Genomic DNA, 22152 nt, shown 5'->3' with positions numbered 1-22152 from the left:
TACAGAGTTCGTATACATTGTTTTCCACACCAGATCTTTCCCATGTCTTTAACCCACTCCTCCCTCAACCCATGAAATAGTGTGACTATGATTAACCCCCTATCCTCACCCCTTTGTTCCTCCCTTCGCCCCGCAGATCCTCATACATGTTCCTAGTTATCTATTTCTATAACAATGGTCTTATGCCGTTTTTGTTCGTATGAGACTGAGGTAGTTCAGTTAGCACAATGCTCTCCAGTTCCTCTCAAATTAGGTCGTGATTTACATTATTGTTCTTGTGTTCTGTGCTGTTTTCCATCATGTGAATGCACCATAATTTCTCAATGTGTTTGATTGTGGTTGGGCATCTGTGCTGCTGCCATGTTCTTGTGACGGTGATTAACACCGGTGGAATATTGTCTTGAATCATACTTGTAAGATAGTTCTTACAGTGATCATTACAAAAACTTCTGATTGTGTGTGAATGTGTCACTTTCCCCCTCGTTTGTGAATGGCAGCTTTGCTGGGTAAAGAATTCTTAGTTGACAATTCTTTTTATTATTTTATATATTCCATGACACTGTCCTCTGGCTTCTAGTGTCTCTGAGGAGAGATCTGCTCTGGTTCTTACGAAAACCCCATGGTATGTTAAATCGCATTTTTCTCTTGCTGTTTTTCAGAATTCTCTTTGTCTTTGGGTTCAAGAATTTTAATAGGTATGACATGGAATTGATCTTTTTGTGTCTCTTCTAAGTGGTATTTGTTTGGTTTCCTGTATTTTCAGGCGTGGCTCTCTGTTCAGATTTCAGAAATTCCCTCTGATTATTTTTTGGAAAAGTTTTTCTGTGGCTTTATTTTTGTTATGGTGCTCAGGAATTCCAATAATTTTAAAAGATTTCTTAATTGAACCCCACAACTCCTTTTAGACTTTTTTTTAACTTGTCTTTGTTCTTTCTCTTGAGACTTTGTAGGTTTGGAAATTTTATCTCCTCTTCCATTTATTTTACTGCCCACTCTTTGCATTGCTCCTGTGTTTACTGATCTCAGTTAGTTAGTTTTCTGTGTGCTTTTTTGGGGGTTTCTTTTAGCTTATTTACCACTTGTCTAATGAGTAGAAAACGGGACATGGCGGCATAGAGCCATGAATGTCTCTCTTGATGGACCAGAGGGAGTGAGAATAACAGAGCACCTCACTGTCCCAGAGCATAAAGCAGATAGAGAGCCCAGCCCCACAGTGTCTGTGGAGCCCCACAAGCAAGAGGTTTGTTAATGATCGTTAACTCACAGACTCACAGCTGTGGTACTAAGAGTTGGGTTTATTAGGAAAGTATGTTGGAGAGTTGGGGAGGCAAAGAATATCACTTGACACAAGTCTTGGTTTTAGTCCAACAGTTTGAAGGTACCATTCCCTAAATAGTTCAGGCTCTGGTTTCAGTTCAGCAGTCAAATGCAAATCATCCAGCAAGGTTTGCCTCAGAGCAGTTATAAGTCAACTTCTCCTTCAAGCATCCAGCAAGAACAACAAATACCTTTACCTGTGGTCTTTGTCTCAGGGCTCCTCTGCTTACTCCTTGCCACAGTTTCTCAACAGGGATATCACAGTGTCTCCAACACTAGGGTCTGTTTTCACCAGGGTCTTGCTCCATTCTTCCTCAAGTCTTGCCACCAAAAACCTTGCTTGCCAAGTCTTGCTACACTATTTCTCTTATTCTAGTCCCACAGCTCTTGACAATTTTTAAGACAGTGTTGATTTACAAGACATGTGTCTACAGATAAGATAGTTAGAGACCAGAAGGGGGTAAGTTTAATAGCTAAAAAAGCTAACACCATACCATTATAGACCGAAAAGTATTCTTTTTTAAAAAAATTAAATACAATATCTGATTTTTGGTATAGCCAGACTACTCTGTAAATATGATTGCCAAGAAAATATATTTTAAAGAAGAAGAAGAAGAAGCAGCTCTTAGAAAAGTGTATGTGCGCAATAAACGTTAAATACTTAAAATTTAGTCTGGGTGCCATAGAAAAAATTTCCTCTTTATGTTTTACTCTTGTTGGACGTCTTTCTAACAATTTTGTGTGCTTTACAGTTCTGTCAAACATGGACGGTGTTGTTCTCCAAAGGCTGTATTCTGGTTTTGGGTGTTTTAACACTGGAATAAGAGGATACGCTAAATGGCAAGATCACGATTCCCCTCAAAAGGCTCTGGGTGCCAGGCTGCTTGGAGGGAAGACTGCAGTTTTCATTTTTGTGGAAAAATCCTCTGAGTGTTTGGAGTACCCTCGTGGCACGGTGTCTAAGCATCTGACAACAGAGATGCCAGAGCCTGGACCCACCAGCTGCTCTGTAGATGTGGCACCTGCTTCCACCAAGCTTCACCTGTCTAGGAATCGCACAGGGCACTCCCACTCTAACCCACAGGGTGCTACGAGTCAGAATTGACTCTGTTACAGGAGCTTGGTATCTTCTGTGGAGAAGCAGCACAAAGCATCCTGATTATTAGGATTTTGCAGGGCTGATTCAGGCGTAGCAGATGTTTGATCTCTGGGATTTAATACACACAAATGATTGGAGTATGGATAGCTGATCACAGATGCTGATTAAAGAGGTGGGGTTCAGCCTTGCTGTGGGGCAGGTGATGGGCTCTCTCTGTTTTTCTCTCATGGGAGTGTGGGCTCTCTACCAATGTCCTGCTGTGGAAGAGAGACAGCCCTTCCCCTCCGCATTGCCCACATGTAGCATGGTCCTGGTGCCCATCTGTCTTGAACTTCAGTTCTGTCAAATGGTACAAGGTCTCCATTCACCCCCTCCCAAATTCCTGCCCACAAATATAAAAAGCGCGTGTGGACCACCTTAAACACGGGGCTATGCTTCCTCAGATGAGCATCTCTTTTGTGTTCTGAGTTTGGAGTGTTACTCTTCCCCATCCTAAATTACTGCAATGAGTGGGCACGCGATATATTAGTAGAAATTCTCTCAGCTTCTGTACTGTCCACTGACCCCACTTTTTTCTTCCCTAGCTCCTCCTTTACTCCTGGGTTCCCCCTAACTCCCCAATATCTCATCCGCTGTCCTGTCCAGGGTTCTGCGATCTCAGTCTGTGCTTAATTCTATCTTTTGTTCAGTGACTTAGTTGGTTGGAGGGTAAATAGGAGTGTCCATTGAATTCTACATTAACTTCACCTCCTGTTACTCTGGATGTTTTTTCTTTATAAAATGATTATTTTCCAGAAATATTTCAGAACCAAAACACTGGTTCTTCTATATTAAATGGGGTAAAATCTTTTGGCATTGTAAGAAAATCCAGGCTTCACAGTTAAATTAACGTAAGCCATATATATCAGATCTGCACGACACATCACCCTCCCCTGGAAAGCTATTCCATTGTGACTACAGTGTACGACAAGTGGAAGAAGTGAAGCATGGAGACACAAGAATCAATCCTGGAGCAGAAGTTCCAGGCAAAGGACTTTTCTTCAGAACTGTCTGAGCTAGGAAGCCTTCCCTGACACTAGTACCTGGTATTTTGACTTACAGGCTCTTAAAATCAAGAGATATTTGCCACAGCAGAAGAAACTAGCAGCATCGTGAAGCATCTAGAATCAAAGAAGATCAGAAAGTTTGAGAGATAAGCCACCACATCAAGGGTGGGACAGTGGAAGGTGGGTCTTGAACAGAGTGGGTGGGAGTAGAGGGAATGCTGGTGGAACAGGGAACGGGGTGCGTCAAGACACATGTGTCAAGGGTAGGACAATGCTGAAACTATTGGTTATTTCTATAATTGGGGAAATATCTTTCATATGCTCTTTTCCATAAAATGCTTGTCTTGTCTGATAATTAAGATAATAAATCAAGACAGATTAGGAAGAAAGATTGGCCATCACTTTTGAAAAAGCAGGCCTTTGAAAACCCTATGTAGAATAGAGCCACTTAGACTACCAAATATGGCAACTGAGGCTGAAACCTCCAGTATGGAAACACAAAGGAGGAAAGGTCATAAGGAGACACTAGTAATTGGAACATGGAATGTGAGAACCATGAATGTAGCAAAATAGAATATTGTTTAAAAATAAACACGTAAATATTGACATACTAAGTATTGGCAAAATGAGACAGACTGGACTGGGACAATTTGAGTCTGACGATTATATGATCTCTTATGTTGGGGATGAAAAGGTGAGAAAAAATAGAGTTGCTTTCAGAGTTAAAAATTCATTTCTAGATCTGTCTTAAAATATAGTGTTGTGAATGACAGGATAATATCCATATGCACACAAGAAAGTCCAGTGAATACCACTGTCATTCAGACACACATACCAACAACCAGAGCCAAAGAAGAGGAAATAGAAGATTTCTACCAACTTTTGCAGTCAGAGATTGATCGAACATGCAATCAAGATGTATTAATAAAAATGGGTGACTGGAATGCAAAAGTTGGGAACAGAGAAGAAGGATCAGTAGTCAGAAACCATGGACTTGGTGACAGAAATGAAGCTGGAGATAGAATGATAGAATTTTACATAATCAACAATTTATTCATTGCAGATATGTTTTCTAAGAAACATAAGTGCAGGCTATACACATGGACTTCACATTATGGTATACATGGGAATCAGATCAATTACAACTGTGGAAACAATCACTGGAGAAACTTAACATCAGCTGTAAAAACTAGGTCAGGTGCTGATTGTGGAACAGACCCTCAACTACTCATATGCAACTTCAAGTTGAAGCTAAGGAAAACTAAATCCATGGGAACCTAAATCTGACTTTAAGTCTATCCCCTGAATTTTAAACCATCTCAGGAACAGGTTTGAGGCCTTGAACACTAATGAGTGAAAACCAGACGAGGTGTGGGAGAATATAAAGAATAGAATACAGGAAGAACACAAAAGGTTATTGCAAAGACAGAAGAGAAAGGAAAGACGAAGATGGATGTTAGAAGAGACTCTGAATATTGCACTAGAGCGCATGAAGCCGGCGCAGACGGAAGAAATCACGATGCTAAGGAGCTGAACAGAAGATTTCAAACGGCAGCGTGGGAAGAAAAATATAACGAAATGTGCAAAGAACTGGAGTCAGAAAATCAAAAGGGCCAAACTCGCTCAGCATTTCTTAAGCTGAAGGAACTGAAGAACAAATTCAAACCTTGAGTTACAATACTTAAGGATGCGTTGGGCAGAATATTATCCTGGATGCATTAAAAAAAAATGGAAAGAGTATACAGTCATTGTACCAAAAAGAACTGGCAGAAGAATTTAATGAAACAACATATGAGCAAGAAGCTGTGGTGATGAAGAAAGAAGTTCAAGCTGCTCTGAAAGAACTGGCAAAACACAAGGCCCCGGGAACTGATGGTACACTAACTGACATAATCCAACAAACAGATGTTGCCCTGGACGTGCTCACCAAGTTGTGCCTAGAAGTCTGGAGGACATTCACATGGCCAACTGACTGGAAGAGATCTATATTTGTTTCCATTCCAAAGAAAGGTGACCCAACAGAATGTAGAAATTATTGAACAACTGATGTCACATGCAAACAAGATTCTTAAGATTATCCAAAAATGACTAGAACACCATGTCAACAGAGAACTGCCTGAAGTGCAGGCTGGGCTTAGAAGAGGTCATGGTACTAGGGATATTAATGCTAATGTTAATTGAATCTTGGCTGAAAGCAGGAAGTACCAGAGGAATGTTTATCTGTGTTTCGTTGATTTGGATCACAACAGTGTCTAACTCTGAGAAGGATGGGAATCCCAGAATACTTAATTGTGCTTATGTGAAACCTATACTTGGACTAGGAGGCAGGTGTCAGGTCAGAGCAAGGAAACACTGTGTGTTTCAAAATTAGTTAGGATGTACACCAGGGTTGTGTCCTATTCCAGACCTTTTCCAGTCTATATGCAGAACAAATTATCCGTGAGTCTGGGCTCTATGAAGAGAAATGTGGCATATTTGAAGGAAGATTCATCAACAATCTGCATTGTACATATGGTTGCTATGAGTCACAGGTGACTCGACGGCACATAACAACAACAGCAGCATATATTGAAATGTTTTTCAAACAAATGTAAATTATTTTTGTTATTTTAAAACGGGCATTCAAAGATTCCCATGTTAGAATCTCTGAAATATACAATCTACATAAACAGGATGGCAGATTTACTCTCAGATCATAAAACTTTCTTAAAGACGACCTCTTACTCACTCCTTCTCAACCCAGGGAATGAAAAGCATTCTACAACTAAAGCAATCTGAATGTCCTGGGTGAACAGAGATAAAGAGAAGAATTGCTTTCCTCTAAGAAAGAAGGGTTTCAAGACTAGACAAGACTTCAACCAGGTGTTTCTACTTTCACTTCAAAAACCTCGGCATCATCAATCAAGCACCAACTCATGGCTCACCTTCCACTGAGCTTCCAAGACTGTAAGTTGCACAGAGATTTCCAGTCTTCTTCATGGAGCAGCTGGTGGACTTGAACTGCCTGCCTTCACGTTGGCAGCACACTCCCTACCCACTAGGCCACCAGAGCCGCTTGTGTTCAATTTATGAAAGCGCTAAACAGCTCCTGGCTCTGGACTTCCAAAAAGCCCAGGTGGTTTGGAGCTGGGGGTTGGGATCCTTCCCCATAGTTTCCACCTTTCTATAAACTGAGATCTGCAGTTTATTCTTAATATATTATAATATTAAAAATGCATGTCAGGGGTGAGGGCTTGTTAGGGTCCACAGTTACAGAAGACAGATGGGATTAAAAACCTATGACCCTTCCCTTAGACAAAGGGGCACTGTCTTCATGCTCTCTAGTACCTCCCTCAAGGTTACCTTTCAAATATGAAGCCATGGAAGCACTTTCCCCTGAAGGGACGTCATTCACCTGGCACAGGTGGAGAACCTTGAATCGCACACACCTGGGCAGAGGCTGAGTGAGCTCCCAGAGTCATCTAGGGAGCACCTGGGAGGTTGGGGTGCCACGTGGCCTCCTTGTGCCTTAATGTGGTGCTGAGCAGGAGGCCTGGGACTTGCGTTTCTGGAGAGGGTGGTCATTTCCAGGTGATAAACACCTGCCCTCAGCAAATTGGAAACAAAGGTGCATCTGCTCTCTACCCTCAGAGCAGCCTGGCATCCTAGTCTTGAGAGGATGATCTTACCATTTAGCACAGCCTCGTACTCCCAGAGTACCCCCAAAGCTCCTGACCTGTCTCCACGCCCCTCTTCCACAGTCAACTGAGGAGCAAACAGTGTTGCCTCTTTTTAAAAAAATATTTTAATTGTGATTTCAATAAGCATTTACAAATAAGTTACGTTTTCATTCCTTCATTGCACATTTCACCCCCTTGTCCACTCTTCCCCCTCCTCGGTTCACCTTTTTTTCAATATTCATTCCTTGTTGCACAATTACCTAGCTCTCCCCTGCCCCCACCAGTCCTCTTTGCAATGATATATCTCTTATTCTGGGCTGTCTTTGTAGGTATAAGCATATTTTCACTTTAGACAGTTCTTTCTTTCATCTGTTCCAATGCTGTGGTCATTATCTAGCCACTCTTACCTTATTCGCCTCCCAAATCCCCATGTCAGACCTGCTTTATAACAGTGGTGCTATGCAGTATTTGTCCTTTTGTGACTGAGATGTTTCACTCATGTGCCCTAACAGGTTGCTCACCACCCTGACAGCCGAGAGCTGCAAAGGCTGAAGGCGAGGAAGAGCTGACCCTTCATCACCATGACCAACGAGACTATCTGCCTGAACTATCCCTCCAGCTCCACATCCCCAGCAGTAGAGGAACTGGCTGAACGGATTGTTGGCTGTTGCTGAGAGCGTTCACCAAGTCAGTCCCAAGTCACAGAGACCACAGGTGAGCAGAGTAGAACTTCTTGTTTCAAGGCTGTGGCCCTTGAGAAGCAGACCACCGGGCCTTCCTTCCAAGGATCTTCAGAGAAGGTTTGGTTGGAGCACTTTCTTAACTGTCTCTGCCATTCTTCTGCATTAATAGCTTTTAAAAACATGCAACTGTGAAATCTAGTAAGTGATCCCTTTCAAAGGTCTTTCTAGGACACACAAGAAGATGGGAGCTACGATCCCTGCACCAGTCCTTCCCTTTCATGTCCCTCCACTTTACCCAGGCTGATGTCTTTCTGCAGGGATGGCTCTGTCCTAATCCCACTTCCAAAGTATGTGAGAGGAAGTCTCTCCGTCCTTGGCCATCAGAGAATTCTGGCTGCTAATGGAAGATAATGAAAGTCCTCCCTTGCACATTTCAAACTCCAGAATGTCTGCAAATAAACATGATCTGGGTACTGTACAGCACTTGTAGAAAAATATTAGTGGAAAACTGGTCATTTTGTAGGCTCTTCTGCCAATGTCGTTACCTTTAGGACACCAATTAGTCATCTGAGTAATTGTGCAAACTCATCTATGACGGAGTCACTTTTTCTTTGTGAATATGTACATCCAAAACCAGAAACATTTATTTTTTCTTGCCAAAGAAAACATTTGGTCATTGCTGCCTGTGACCACAGTCCTTGGGTTGTCAAGATCTAATTCCGCTCTGACTCAGGGACGGCGTCATCTGGTGAGTTTGCTCTCGGTTACGGCCGAATTTGTACATCAGCGTCTATATCTAGGCATCTGCGTCTGTATCCTTACCTCTGTGTCTGTATCCTTACATCCGTGTCTGTATCTGTGTGTTAGCATCTGGGTCTAAACCCCTACGTGTCTAGATGCATGTCTCTGCATTGACATATCTGTCTATGCATCTATAATTCAGAATCTCTATAGATTCCTCTGTCTCTGTATTCATACACATGTCTGTATGTTGACATTTGTATCCATAGCTATAGCTTTATATCAGCACATCTGTGTATCTTTACATCAGCCCTTGTATCTAAACATCCACATCCACGTCGTTCTCTCTATACAAATATATTCTTTTATGTGTATTAAATACACACACATAATGATAAGAAGCTGTGCTGCGAATCCAAAAGTTCAAATCCACCAGCTGCTCCGCAGGAGAAAGACGGGCAATCTCCTCCTGTGTGGTTAATGATCTCTGAGCCCTGCTGGAGGGCCAGCCATGGATTGGTTCAGACTCAATGATACAACAAGAACAACATGTAAACACACACACACACACACACACACACACACACGCTTTTCTCCTTTTTGAAAAGTGATAGTTTTCCTACCTTTCCCGGTGATAAAGTCTGCTCCCGTCCTCCATATAACCCCTGCCCGTAAACTTAGCCTTGTTTGGATTCAGAGGAAGACGGAAGCAGATACAGGGGCAGGGACGAGAAAGAAAGATAAGCATGTGTGGGCAGACATGCCATGGTACCTACCAGGGCACCTAGGTGTCTTGTGGGCCACCGCTGTGCCACTGATGGGCCTTCCGTTGGGTGTGACACACCAACAGTATCCCGTGTAGCTGTGACATTGGACCTGTAAGAAAAGACACCATGTGGCCAGTCTCAGGGACCTATTTTAGGCAGCCTTTTTCTTCATCTCATTTGAGGTAAACGTAGCAAGAGAGTGAGCGTTCCTGAGATGTTAGGCTTGAGGACTCAACACTGGCCTGAGGTTTGAGGACCGAAGTGACCACAGGACTGTGGAGGGACACTGGTCTGGCAGGCACTGCATCTGCTTTCTGGTCCTCACCACCTATGAAGTGCAGGCTGAACCCTCTGACAAAGGAGGAGACTGAGGCCCCAGGAGGCAGGAGGGCACTAGGAGCCAGGTGCCCAGTGGCAATGCTCACCACAGCATATGTCCTCCCCTTCCCTCCACTCCCCCAGGCACCTCTCGCCATCAGGACAGCCCCCCAGAGACGCCTCACACCTGTCCACCACACTGCTCCACCCTCTTCTTTCTGTCCTTGGACTCGAAATGGTCAAACGACTGTTACAACAGCGATAGAATTTCATCGTGATCTGACGGATCACAGGCATGTCAGACGGCAGATGATATTTTATTTCTCGACCAAAAATAGGAACAACTGTCATTGCACTTTAAGATTTTTTTTTCTTAATCATGAATAACAACACCAACAAGTATAAATAACTGTGGGCCATTTTCTGGACACTGCCGAGGAGAGTCATTGGACTTGGTTTGACCTAGACCCTCATGCACACCCGTCTCAGGCTGGTACTGCTAAGGCATCCTAAACTCACTGTTGGCACTACAGCTCTGTAAATGTTTTTCTTTACATTTTCATTTTATTTATTTTAATTTTTTTAATTTTCTATGAGTTTATTTACAAAATTCAAATACATTGTTTTCAAGAACAAATTCTTTCCATTTCTCTCACCCCCTCATCAAACTGTACAACCCAATGATTAATCCCTCCTTCCCCCTGTAACTTTTAATGTTTACTCCCTCAGAATTCAGAGAAACCTGAATTAAATTCTTTGCAACAGGCTTACCAACACGCTCATGGAGTAATGACCATGAACTCCAGTGGCATGGACACTTTTCCCAGGTAAAGAACAAAGGCACTGGTGCACTCACTTTAAAGATGAGCCTTGTTACTAATTATTTCCAGGATAATGCTACCCAAGTAGTGTTTCCTACCCTCACTCATCTGCCCTGCACAGCCCTCCCTTGTCTGCCCAAGGCACCCCTGCCTCCTCCCATCTGCCTAGGACAGCCCTCCCCCATCTGCCCAGCACAACCCTCCCCCATCTGCCCAAAGCAGCCCTCCCCCACATCCCTTCCCCATCTGCCCAGCTCAGCACTCTTCCCCATCTGCCCGGGAAAGCCCTCTCTCCCCCATCTGCCCAGAACAGCCTTCTCCCCCTGTCTGCCCAGGAAAGCCCTCCCCCATGTACCTAGAACAGCCCTCCCCCACCTGCCCAATACAGCCCTCTCTCCCCTGTCTGCCCAGGAAAGCCCTCCCTCCACCTACCTAAAACAGCCCTCCCCCATCTGTCCAGCACAGCCCTCTCTCCCCCATCTGCCCAGCACAGCCCTCTCTCCCGTCACCCAGTGCAGACCTCCTTCATCTGCCCAGCACAGCCCTCTCCCCTGTCTACCCAACACAGCCCTCTCTTCCCCATCTGCGCAGCGCAGCCCACTCCCCCGTCTGCCCAGCGCAGCTCTCTGCCTCATTTGCCCAGCACAGCCCTCTCCCCTGTCTGCCCAGGAAAGCCCTCTCTCCCCCATCTGCCCAGCACAGCCCTCTCTCCCTCGTCTGCCCAGTGCAGCCCTCCCGAGCCCAGGTCAGCACCTGGCTGTAGGTGCCATCCTCACTGCATTCAGGGATGAACACCTGCTGGAATTCCTTCCGGGCTTGCTCCTGAGTGTACTTCCGCTCGGCCACACACCTGGACACATCTGAGGGAGAGGACAGAGAGGGGCAGGGGTCAGCATTGTTCAGTGTCCCCTGGTGAGTGGATCATAGGATGTGGCCTCCTCAGTTCCCACAGACTCAGGGGCTCCTTAGGGCCAGGAACTCTAGTGAGTGAGGGGACCAAGTCTAGACCCAGAGGACGGAGACGGCAGGAGAAGCCCCAGTAAGATCACACCAGAACTAACGAGAACAGATTCAACTGAACACTCCTTCGAAGGCCACGTGTGCACGTTGAAATGACTACAGCATCTGGCGTGATGTAGTGCTTCCTGCCTCCGCTGCTTGGTGAGAAATAGTCAGAACCCAACAAAGCCTTAACACTTAAAAGCCTAAATGCATATTTCCACTTACGTGCCTCTCTGTACCTGCTGTAAACGGGTCTACAGCTGGGAGCTGGGGGCTAAAGAGCTGCGCTGACCCCAAGGCATGTGCTCGGAACCCACCAGCTGCCCTGAGCCCTCTCCTCCTGTGTGGTCTGCAGCCTCAGAACTGCTGCAGGGTCGGAGGTGAATCAGCTCTGACTTGACAGCACACAACCACCACCACCACAGCAGACACAGAGCCTGAGCCGGAAGGGCTGGACCTCCTGGTGCTGCTCTCAGGGCCAGGACAGGAGTGGAAGGTGTGCACCTGGCCCAGGTGATGATCAAGCTGTTCTCAGGTAAAGCCTCTGCCAGTTCTTCTGAGCAGACTTTTAGAACATTGACTACTATTATGAGCAGTTTAAGAAAAAGATATTCATTTTGCTGTACCACATATATGAGATACCATAAGTTGCTGTTAATTTGCTATAAAACATTATGAAATATGTTTCCTGTGGAAAAATATTATGCTGAATTTGATGCTTAAGTATAGAAATAAGAATATTTGTGAAAAAATATTCTAGCAGTTTAACATGTTGAAAGGGCCTCTTTGAGGCCTGGAGCCCCACTGACCGCAGGAGGTGCAAACCCTTGATAAGGAATGGAACTGACAATAACTTGCCTGTAAAGCTACTGGCCTCAGTTGCTACGAGAACATAACTGGTAAATTTAAGAATAATAAATAGATTAGGAATTTGCTATACTTTAGAAATAAGAAATATGTTAAGAACTTGCTATGTTATATATTAGAAATAAAATAAGAAACATGTTAGGAATTTGCTGTTAGAAATTATGTTAAGAATATTTGTAAAAACATACTCTTAGTGGCCCTGGGACCCCACTGACCACAACAGGTGCAGACCCTTGATAAGGACATATGACTGGTTACTGCCATGTTGTCAAGGAAACACAACTAGTATTGAACATAATTGGTCAAACCCATATTGGTATTCAGCATGCCCCACTTGCCTCAGCGCAGTGTAAAGCGGGGAAGCCACATAGATAAAACTCTGGCTGTGCCCAGCAACTCTCTTTCTGCACTTCACAATGAGCTCAACACTGAAGACCCAAAGCCTCTTTTTAGAGCCAAAGACTGACGTACACTGACGAACATGAGCTACCGAGACAGTGGAGGATTCTGCCCACACTGACGGACCCTGGCTGCGTCGAACTGCTGAACTAGCGGAGAACCCCCTGACTGCACCAATGACCATGAGAGGCAAAAGAAGACGACGAGTTGGATCCTGGAGTGAGTGAGTATACGCCACTGTTGATGAATCAATATGTTGTGATGAATTTATAAATTGCAACGTAGATAAATTGAAATTATTGCTATGAATTCATTAATTAATTAATCGACAAATTGTAATTTACTTTCGTAAAGTACTCAAGAGCAACGGTGTGTCTCTGGAAACTAAGGTGTGTCTGATACAGGCCATGGTCTTTGCAATTACTTGTTACGCATCAGAGAGTTGGACAATGACTAGGGAGGATAGAAGGAGAATTGATGCCTTTGAGCTGTGGTGCTGGAGAAGAGTATTGAATGTACCATGGACTGCCAAGAAAACAAACAGATTCATCGTAGAGAGGATTAAACCAGGCTGCTCCTTGGAGGCAAGGATTCTGGGGCTTCGTCTGACATACTTTGGACATGATGTAAGGAGGGACAGGTCCTTGGAGAGGGACATCATGCTTGGGAGGGTGGAGGGACTGTGCAGGAGGGGAAGACCCTCTATGAGGTGGATTGATTCAGTGACTGGGATAATTGGGATGGGAGTGTCAGAGACAGAGCGATTGGCACAGGACAGAGCAGGGTTTAAGGCTGTTGTACATAGGGTCGCGACTCAACAGCACATAACAACAACAATATGTCTAAGAGTCATTAGTTAAGGCTCAAGGCTCATGACAGCTACCATGAGTGCCGTGAGGAACTCGGCCACTGTGAGTTTGCTTTCTCTCGACCACTGTCAGATGCAGTTCGTTTGAATCTTAGTTCTGGGAGAAAGGCCCTTACTTCTCCCCAGGGCTTCTGGCTTCTACCTGGGACTCAGGCATGGCCATTCATCAGGGGCCTCCAGGGCAGTAGGATGGCCTTTTAGTGCAAGTCCTCTGGAAAGGTGTCCTCACCTGCTGGGCAGTGATCCCAGGACTCAAAGCTCTTTATTTCATGTGGTGGGATTAGGGGACTGAGCACAGGTCTTGTCCCCAAAGATCCTTGAGAACTTTGTGTGACATGGCTGTCCTGGACTGTGTGGGCCCAGAATCTCAGGCCTGTGGGCCTCCCTCTGCTATGAAGAGAAAACCCTTCATCCAGGCTCAGCCTCAGGCCTGGTTCTTAAGTCAGCCATGAGCCAGCACTCAGCAGCATTTGCTTCAACATGGCCTGTGCTTTATCTGAGGGTTGAAAGCTACCTTGATGCCGGCCTGGCCTGGACATTGTCAGTGGAACCTGTGGTTTGACTGCCCCCTGGGAAGGTGATAGGAACCCCCATGTGCACCATCTTCTGCAAAGCAAAGACAGAGTTCCAAGTCACCCCTGATGTCTGAGTCATCACACAACACAACAAAAAAGGAAAATAAAACTCATACCTTTTCTGAACAATTTGGCAATGTCAGCCCCAATTGGAGCACATCCTTGTGACAAGTTCCACCTGTGACCAGGCACATGCATGCCCAATGGCATTAGAGTCCACACCACAGGATGCCATCCAGCCAGGGAGATGGGTTCTGATAGATGCTGGGACGTGGATGCTGAGTGGACGAAGCCCAACACAAAAGGTCACTCATTAGAGTCCAATGGTGCCTCTGCTGCTGGTGGTCACTTAGTCACAGGCAGCAATGAAGACACAGCAGCCTCAAACTGCAGAGTCTGTGCACTTCTCACCTTGAAAGCAAGAGCTGCCCAGGAGCACACAGCAGGTGCCCCGACAGCCCTCAGGCCACCTGTGTCCTTGTCCACCTTTCTACTGAGAAGCCAAACAAATCAATTGTCTAAAATGTGTGGAACCAGAACCAACAGGAGCCCTGCCATGCGGCACCACAGCAGGACCCTTTGTCTTCCAAGGATCTCTCTAAACTATCACACCTAAAGTGCGTGTGCCCCAGATAACGTCCAGACGTCAACATACCAGACACCCAACTCTTAAATCACCTTGGAAAGAAGGTCAGAAAAAGAGCAGAAGGCTGCCTCTCGAAGGTGTATTTATAGGTTGTCCGTTCTCCCAACTTCACATTCACACATTCTGTCTCTGCATCATTGGCCTTGAGAAGCCCAAGAGTCGATGGTGTCTCATGGCGACTCCACAAACAACAGGTCTGAGCCCCGCGCAGTCCATCCTGTGGTCTCCGCCACACTCGAGCCCACTGTTACAGCCGCTCCATCGGTCCATCTTCTTGTCTTCCTTTCTCTGACCCTCTCCTTCTCCCCACATGAGACAGAGTCCCCTTGGCTTTAAGGACCCTGCTTACACGTCCTCTGAGTTTACTCGTCAGCAGTCTACAGGGTATTCTATACTTCTCCAAAACCACAATACAAAGGCATCAATTGTTCTCCAGTCTTTCTTTTCATTGTCCAATATGCAGATGTCTGGGAAGCATCTGAAAAGATCTAGGCTTATATTAGGCACACCTTGGTCTATAAACTGACATCCTTACTCTTAAGCAATTTAAAGAAGTCCTAGACAGCAGATCTTTCACCATTGCAACACATCTTTTGTTTTCTTGACTGCTGCTATCATGGGTGTTGGATATGAATCCAGGTAAAATGAAATCAATCTTTGGCAATTTCAATCCTTTGTCCATCTATTATGATCTGGTCCATTGGTCCACTGGTGATGATTTTTATTTTCTTGTGTTGAGATACAAACAATATTTTGTTTTGATTGGAAAGCATTTTATTGTGGTCAGGTGAAAGTTTACAACGGAAGCTGGGTTCTCCTTCAACAATCCATGGATTATTCCATGGCTTCGGCTGCAATTCTTTTACTACATCAGGACTTTCCCCACTTGTACCCTGTGCTCCTCATTTCTGTCCATCCGACTGTCCTGCCACTGCCTGCAACCCCCCTCTGCCTGCCCTCTCCTCCCTCCCGCCCCCTCCTGTCTTCTCCTGCCCCCCCGCCCCTGCCTGTCCCCTCCTTCGCCCCCAACCCCTGCCTGTCCACTCCTGCCCCCCCCCGCCCCTGCCTGTCCCCTCCTGCCCCTGCCTGCCCCCACCTGCCTCCTGAGTGTTACTTTGGGGCAAATGCTGCCCTTTTGTCTCATACAACTGAACATGCTAAGGGCACATTTCTCACCGTGTCATTGTTTACTTTATGACCTTACTAGTTTTCTGTCTGTAAGCTGGTTTCCAGCAGTCTGAAGGGTATCTAAGAGCCAGAGTCCCAAGTGTTCTACCAGTTTCTATCAGACCATTACATTTATTCTTGTCTTTTTTACTTTTTTTTTTATTGTGTTCACCATTTTTCTCTCCCTCTGTCCAAGACTGCTCCTACTCAGAGGAGTTGGGACTGTGCTGGTCACTCTCTTGTTCTGTGGTCTCAGGCTGATGGGAGCGGGGGATCCTCAAGGGCCCTCGTTCTTTGGACTAATAGTTGCCTGGGGTCTTTGGTTTTCTTCATTGTTCCACAAATGCGGAGAACAATAGCTGTGTGTTAGAGGCCACTTCCAGGCTTTGAAGACCTCATGTAGTGGTGATTTTTGACCGTTTGATACTTTTTTTTTTTCATTTTATACTGGCTTACTTACAGGGGAAAATCCGATGTGAAAAACATAGTATATTCACTTAAAGAAGTTTGTGAGATGTAAACAACATTGAAGGCTGTGATCTCTGGCCTTTTTCAGTCAGTATTTCAAGTCTTCTTCAATTTCTAAAAGCAAGGTGGTGTTATCTGCACAACACAAGTTGTTGATGAGCCTTTGGGTCCGGATGCCACGTTTACTCCATAGACTCCAGCTCCTCGAATGATTGTTCAGCATCAGATTGACTAGGCATGGAGAAAGGAAGCAGCCCGGTGCACACCTTTTTTTTAATTTGAAAGCCTTGCTCTGTTTAAACAACTGCTTCTTGGTCGATGTATAGCCTTTGGCTAAGCATATTAACTTATAACTACATCTGGGAGTTGAATTAAAATCAATCCAGATTTGAATTGTTCAGTGGGCTAAACAAAGAATGGAAATCTAAGTTCTCTATAAACTTTCATTAAAATCTCAATTCTTTAAAAAAGCCTACATTTAAAAAAATATTTAACTCTGAAAATTTTCTATTTCCAAATGCTGGAAACACAAATATCACCTTTTATTATTATTGCTTTGATACATTTTTTGTCACGTTAGCCAGAATACTCTTTAGAACGTGAGAATCCTTCCCATGTGCTCTGGTGAAGCCAATGGTTGGAGCAAGACCGTGTTTGGTGAAGTGCAGAGACGGTGAAGGAGAGGAAGGCCCCACCAGGTGGACGGCACAGTGGCTTCAGCAACGGCAGCGACTGTGGGAGCAGGAAGGATGAGCATGTCCGGTCCTGTCACCCCGTGAATCTTGAGTTAGAACTGGTCCAGGGGCACCTAACAACATGCCTAACGTAAAATTGACAATTTTAACCATTTAAAAAGAAACAACTCATAAACCACGATGTGCACCCACGACCACCTCTGAATCCAGAATATTTTTCTCTCCATACAGAAACTAGGCCAGTTTAGCAATCACTTCCGGCTCGCCTGTCCCTCCAGCCCTGGCACTGGTAAATGACTTCCTGTTCCTCTAGGTTTGTCCCTTCTGGGTAGATTTCACACTGGTGGGATCACAATGAGTGACCTTTTGTGTTGGGCTTCGTCCACTCAGCATCCACGTCCCAGCGTCTATCAGAACCCCATCTCCCTGGCTGGATGGCATCCTGTGGTGTGGACAGATGCTGCTAACAGAAGCTCACAGCTGGAATCCCCAAGGCGCTCAGTGGGAGAAACAGGGATGGTCACACAAAGTGTTAGCTGAGGAAGCCCGGTGGAGGGTTACCAGTGTCAGAATCAGCTGAACAACCATGGGAATGGCCTCAGCTTCTTCAGATGTTTAGTGCAGAGATGGCATATTGAGGGTTCAGTGCTCTTCTGAAAGCTTCCCTCTGAGGCAGACACCATGAGGAAACAGCACTCCCTTTAAGGTCCCATTTCTACAGTTTAGAGTGTCATGGAATAGAAATTGTGACATTGACAACTAATTCAAAGTTGGCAGTTCAAACTTATCCACAAGGGCTTCAGAAAACAGGCCTGGTGGTCTGCTCCTGAAGGGTCACCGCCTCCAAATTCCTGTAGAGCTTATCCACTCTACGCCCGGGCCACCATGAATTCAATCCAACTCAGCAACAGTAGTCACAACATCAACACACTCAACACAACAGCGTGAACTCAATGGGAGATGAGATGTGTCAACGGCCGCCAGCATGTGTACACTCTGGATTCAAAGCTCCGCTAGCATCCTCCCAGCTCTCCTGATGCGTGTATCTTCCAGACTGTAGCTGTTCCTGTGAGGAGCCGTCAAGTCCATTCCCATCCACAGTGACCCTGTGGCCAGCACTGCCCCCTCTGGCCTCACACTCACGTCTCTGCTGTGGCTGTGCTGAAGGCCATGTTGCAGCCACTGAGTCAGTACTCTTTACTGCTGATCTTCTACTTTTCCAAGAACGTCCTTCTGCAGGGAATGGCCCCTCCTGCTAACAGGTCCGAGTATGTGAGGTCACGTCTCACCATCTTTGTCTCTCAACCTAGCAGCACTTACTCCAAGACATACTTGCTCTTTCTTTTGGCATTGCCAGGTATATTCAATATTCGTCCCCAAAATCACAATTCAAAGGCATTCATTCTTTGGTTTTTCCTATTGTTGATAGAAGTAGAAAGCTGGACAATGAATAAGGATGACAGAAGAATTAATGCCTTTGAACTGGGGTGTTGGAGAAGAATACTGAACATGGACGGCCAAAAGACCGCACAGCTATGTCTTTTGAAGAAGGTGTAGCCAGAGTGCTTCTTGGAGGGAAAGATGATAAAGCTTCCTCTTACATACTGTGGGCAGGTTGCTAGAAGAGACTGCTCCTTCGAGAGGCCCAAGATGCTCGGGAAGGTGGAGGGACAGTGAAAGAGAGGAAGACCGTGAACCACATGGGTTGACACAGTGATGGCAATTACGGGCTCAGTGTACCAGAGATTGTGGGGGTGGCACAGGACAGAACAGGGTTCGGGTCTGCTGTTCACAGGGTCACTGAGTGGTACATGACTAGGCACCTAACAACAACAACATGTTAACAGAGACAAGATCTCTATTTTTACCCCCTGTGATGTTTCAAAAATGTTGGTGTGTTTGTGAGACCAGATGTCACCTCTTGTTATGTCTACTTAAGTCTATAAAGAAGGGCAATTCACGCAGCAAACCTACTTAGAACACTGTAAAAGAGTTAAGGTAAACATCATTTGGATAGAGTTTCTGCGAGGAACAAGAGCAGAGGTAACGTCCCAGAGCCACACCACATGGAGAGGTTATTTCAGACAGGATAACAATCCAGAGAGACAGAGAGGGTGCCGGCTCCCATACAGCACGGTAGGAACAAGGCCAGACCTTACAGGAAAGGAGAATGCTCTTTCCTGCCCATGAGAAATTATTGCAAACCTCCATTAACAAATGGAACATGGACTGCATGAAGTAGGAATCTAGAGAAGTTGAAGTTGTCATTGTGAACTTGGGTGCACGAAGGTCAATATCCATGAGTGAGCGGAGATGCACGGGTATTGGTGGTTATGAAGCAGATAATCACGTGCTCTATTGTGCTGAGAGGGACAAACTGAAGGAGAGGGGAGTGGCTCAGGAAGTAGATGCAATGACACCTAACAACAAGAGACACCTCAGAAGGCAGGCCTGCTTCTGAAAGGGCTCAGCCTTGGGAGCATAGCCTCTGAAACATATCCCCTGTGCACACATGGGGTTCCCAGAGTCAGAACCAGATGTCTACCAGTTAACAACATGTCTGTCACATGCTTTTTGTAAAATTAAAATGTGGAGAAAATTCCAACATGGATACTAAAGAGTTAATGTTATCATCTTCTTTAGGTATCTTGAGCTACCAGAGAAGAAATAACACAAGTGGATGGCAACAAGGAGAAATTCGTTCTATCACAATGTAGGAGATTTGAAGTCTAAATTCAGGGTGTTGGCTCTGGGGAAAAGGCATTCTATTGACATCCTGAAATACAGGATAATATCCATACGCATCCAAGGAAGACTGTTAAAACCATTATCATTCAAATAGAAGAACCAACAACCAGAGCCAAAAAAGGAGAAAATAGATTTTTTACCAATTTTGCAGTCAAAAATCAAACAAACATGCAACCAAGATGGATTAATAAAAATGGGTGACTGGAATGCAAAACTTGGGAAGAAAGAACAAGGATCAGTAATTGAACAGGGTGACAGAGAGGAGGCTGGAGATAGAACGATAAAATTTTATAGAATCAATGATTTATTCATAGGAAATACTTTTCATAAGAAACACAAACAGTGGCCATAGACATGTATCTCACCTGACAAACTACAAAGGAATCAGGCTGATTAAATCTATGGAAGCAATTATTGGAGAGGCTCAATATCAGTTGTGAAAAGTAGGCCAGATGCTGATTGTAGAATAGACTCTTGATCATACATATGCAAGTTCAAACTGAAGCTAAAGAAAATTAGAACAAATCCACAAGATCCAAATTATCAAACAATATCACTACTATCACATGGAAGAGAAATCAGGCTGCAGATAATCCAAAACTGACTTGAACAGTTCATGGACAGAGAATTACCAGAAGTGCAAACTGGGTTTAGAGGAAGCCATGACACGAGGGACATGATAATCAAAGTCGGGGGATCTTAGCCAAAAGAAAAGAATGCCAGAGGAATGTCTATCTGTGTTTCAGATACCTATGTGAAGGCATTGACTGTATGGATTATTACAAATCGTGGCAAACTTCGAGAAGAATGGGAATCCCACAACACTTAATTGTGCTCACATGAAACATTTACTTGAGCCAGGAAGGAGCAAACAGAATAGAGCAAGGAAACATTGCATGGCTCAAAATCAGGAAAACAGTGAATTAGGGAAGCAGCCTTTCTCCATTCCTTTTCAATCTGCAGAACAGACCGTTCGGGAGGTTGAGTTTTATGAGGAGAAATGTGACTTCAGGATTGGAGGAAGACACCTCATCAACCTGCATTATGCAGATGACCCAATCAACTTGCTGAAATGAGAACACGAAGTGTTTGCTGCAGAAGGTCAAGGACTGCAGTCGTCACTATGGGTTGAACCTCAACATCAAGAAAACAAATATTCTCACCATTCTCATAATTGGCAGCACCATGCTACATGGAGAAGAGATTGAGACTGTTAACGATTGTAGCTTTTTGGTTCCACAATCAACACTCTTGGCACCAACAGTCAGGAAATAAAAAACAAATTGCTTTGGGAAAATCTGTTGTCAGGGACTTCTCCTGAGGCTGAAGAGCAATGATGTCAGTCTAAGGGACTGAGGCTGAGTCGAAGAGACTAAGGTGCTCCTATGATTCAGAGAGCTGTATGTTGGCTAAAGGCGACAGAAGATAAGCACTCCCAGGCACTTGTGGGAGACAGAGGACTGAAACTTCCTTGGGGCAAGGTCCCTCCATTTAGGGGTCCTTCCATCTGCAGCTGCAGGGCCATCCCAGGGGCCAAACAGGAGAAGAGAGTTTGGGACAGAGAGCTACAGGGAAAGGTCTTTCTGCAAGAGGAAGGATTGACTTAAGATCCATCTGCACACTGAACCTGCACCACGCCAGAAACAAAGGAAGACGTAAACCTTCAGGAGAGTGAAACAGAGACTTTGGTTCTAGAAGGGAACAACAGGCTTCCTGGTTTCCCATTCAGGTGCTTTGGGAGAATCACTACTGTTGGGCCATCAGCTCTGTGGGCCTCGGACCAATGAGAGAGCACAAATATACAGGTCCTTCACAAAACATTGCCATACTCTGGGTCCCTATATAGTTATCAAAATCTACCATCTACTAAGAAAAAACTCACTTAATTTCAAGAAAGCAAAAGTCTGCCTCAGTGGGAAAAAAAATTACACACTTCTTCTAAAACAACAGACCCAATGACTATCCCAGACAAGAGAGAACCAAAAGAAATATATTGATGTGGAGTTATTAGAACAACTACAGTTGTTGTTGTTATGTGTCGTCAAGTCATTTGCAACTCATAGCGACCCTATGTACAACAGCCCTAAACTCTGCTCTATCCTGTGCCAATAGCATTGCCTCTGACACACCCATCCTGATTATCCCAGTCACTGAATCAATCCACCTCATAGAGGCCTTTCACCTCCTGCGCTGTCCCTCTACTCTACCCAGCATGATGTCCCTCTCCAAAGACCTGTCTCTCCTTGCAACATGTCCAAAGTATGTC

At 45.0% G+C, this 22152-nt stretch overlaps 1 protein-coding gene across 2 annotated transcripts in view; it reads right to left on the bottom strand.

The window, feature by feature from the left end:
• The window catches only part of SMOC2 (SPARC related modular calcium binding 2), a 226241-nt gene that overhangs the window by 112773 nt on the left and 91316 nt on the right, over positions 1-22152 (bottom strand). For both annotated transcript variants that reach the window (XM_006882787.1, XM_006882788.1), the window contains exons 3-4: positions 11205-11311; positions 9322-9421 (exon numbers count right to left, since the gene is read on the bottom strand). In XM_006882787.1, coding sequence (XP_006882849.1) covers positions 9322-9421; positions 11205-11311 — 207 coding nt within the window. The remainder of the gene's footprint in view (positions 1-9321; positions 9422-11204; positions 11312-22152) is intronic.

The sequence above is a fragment of the Elephantulus edwardii genome, unplaced genomic scaffold (genome assembly GCF_000299155.1).
Source record: "Elephantulus edwardii isolate Elephantulus edwardi_28Jun2011 unplaced genomic scaffold, EleEdw1.0 scaffold00024, whole genome shotgun sequence".
NCBI lineage: Eukaryota > Metazoa > Chordata > Mammalia > Macroscelidea > Macroscelididae > Elephantulus > Elephantulus edwardii.
This window is presented reverse-complemented; position numbering and strand designations above follow the sequence as displayed.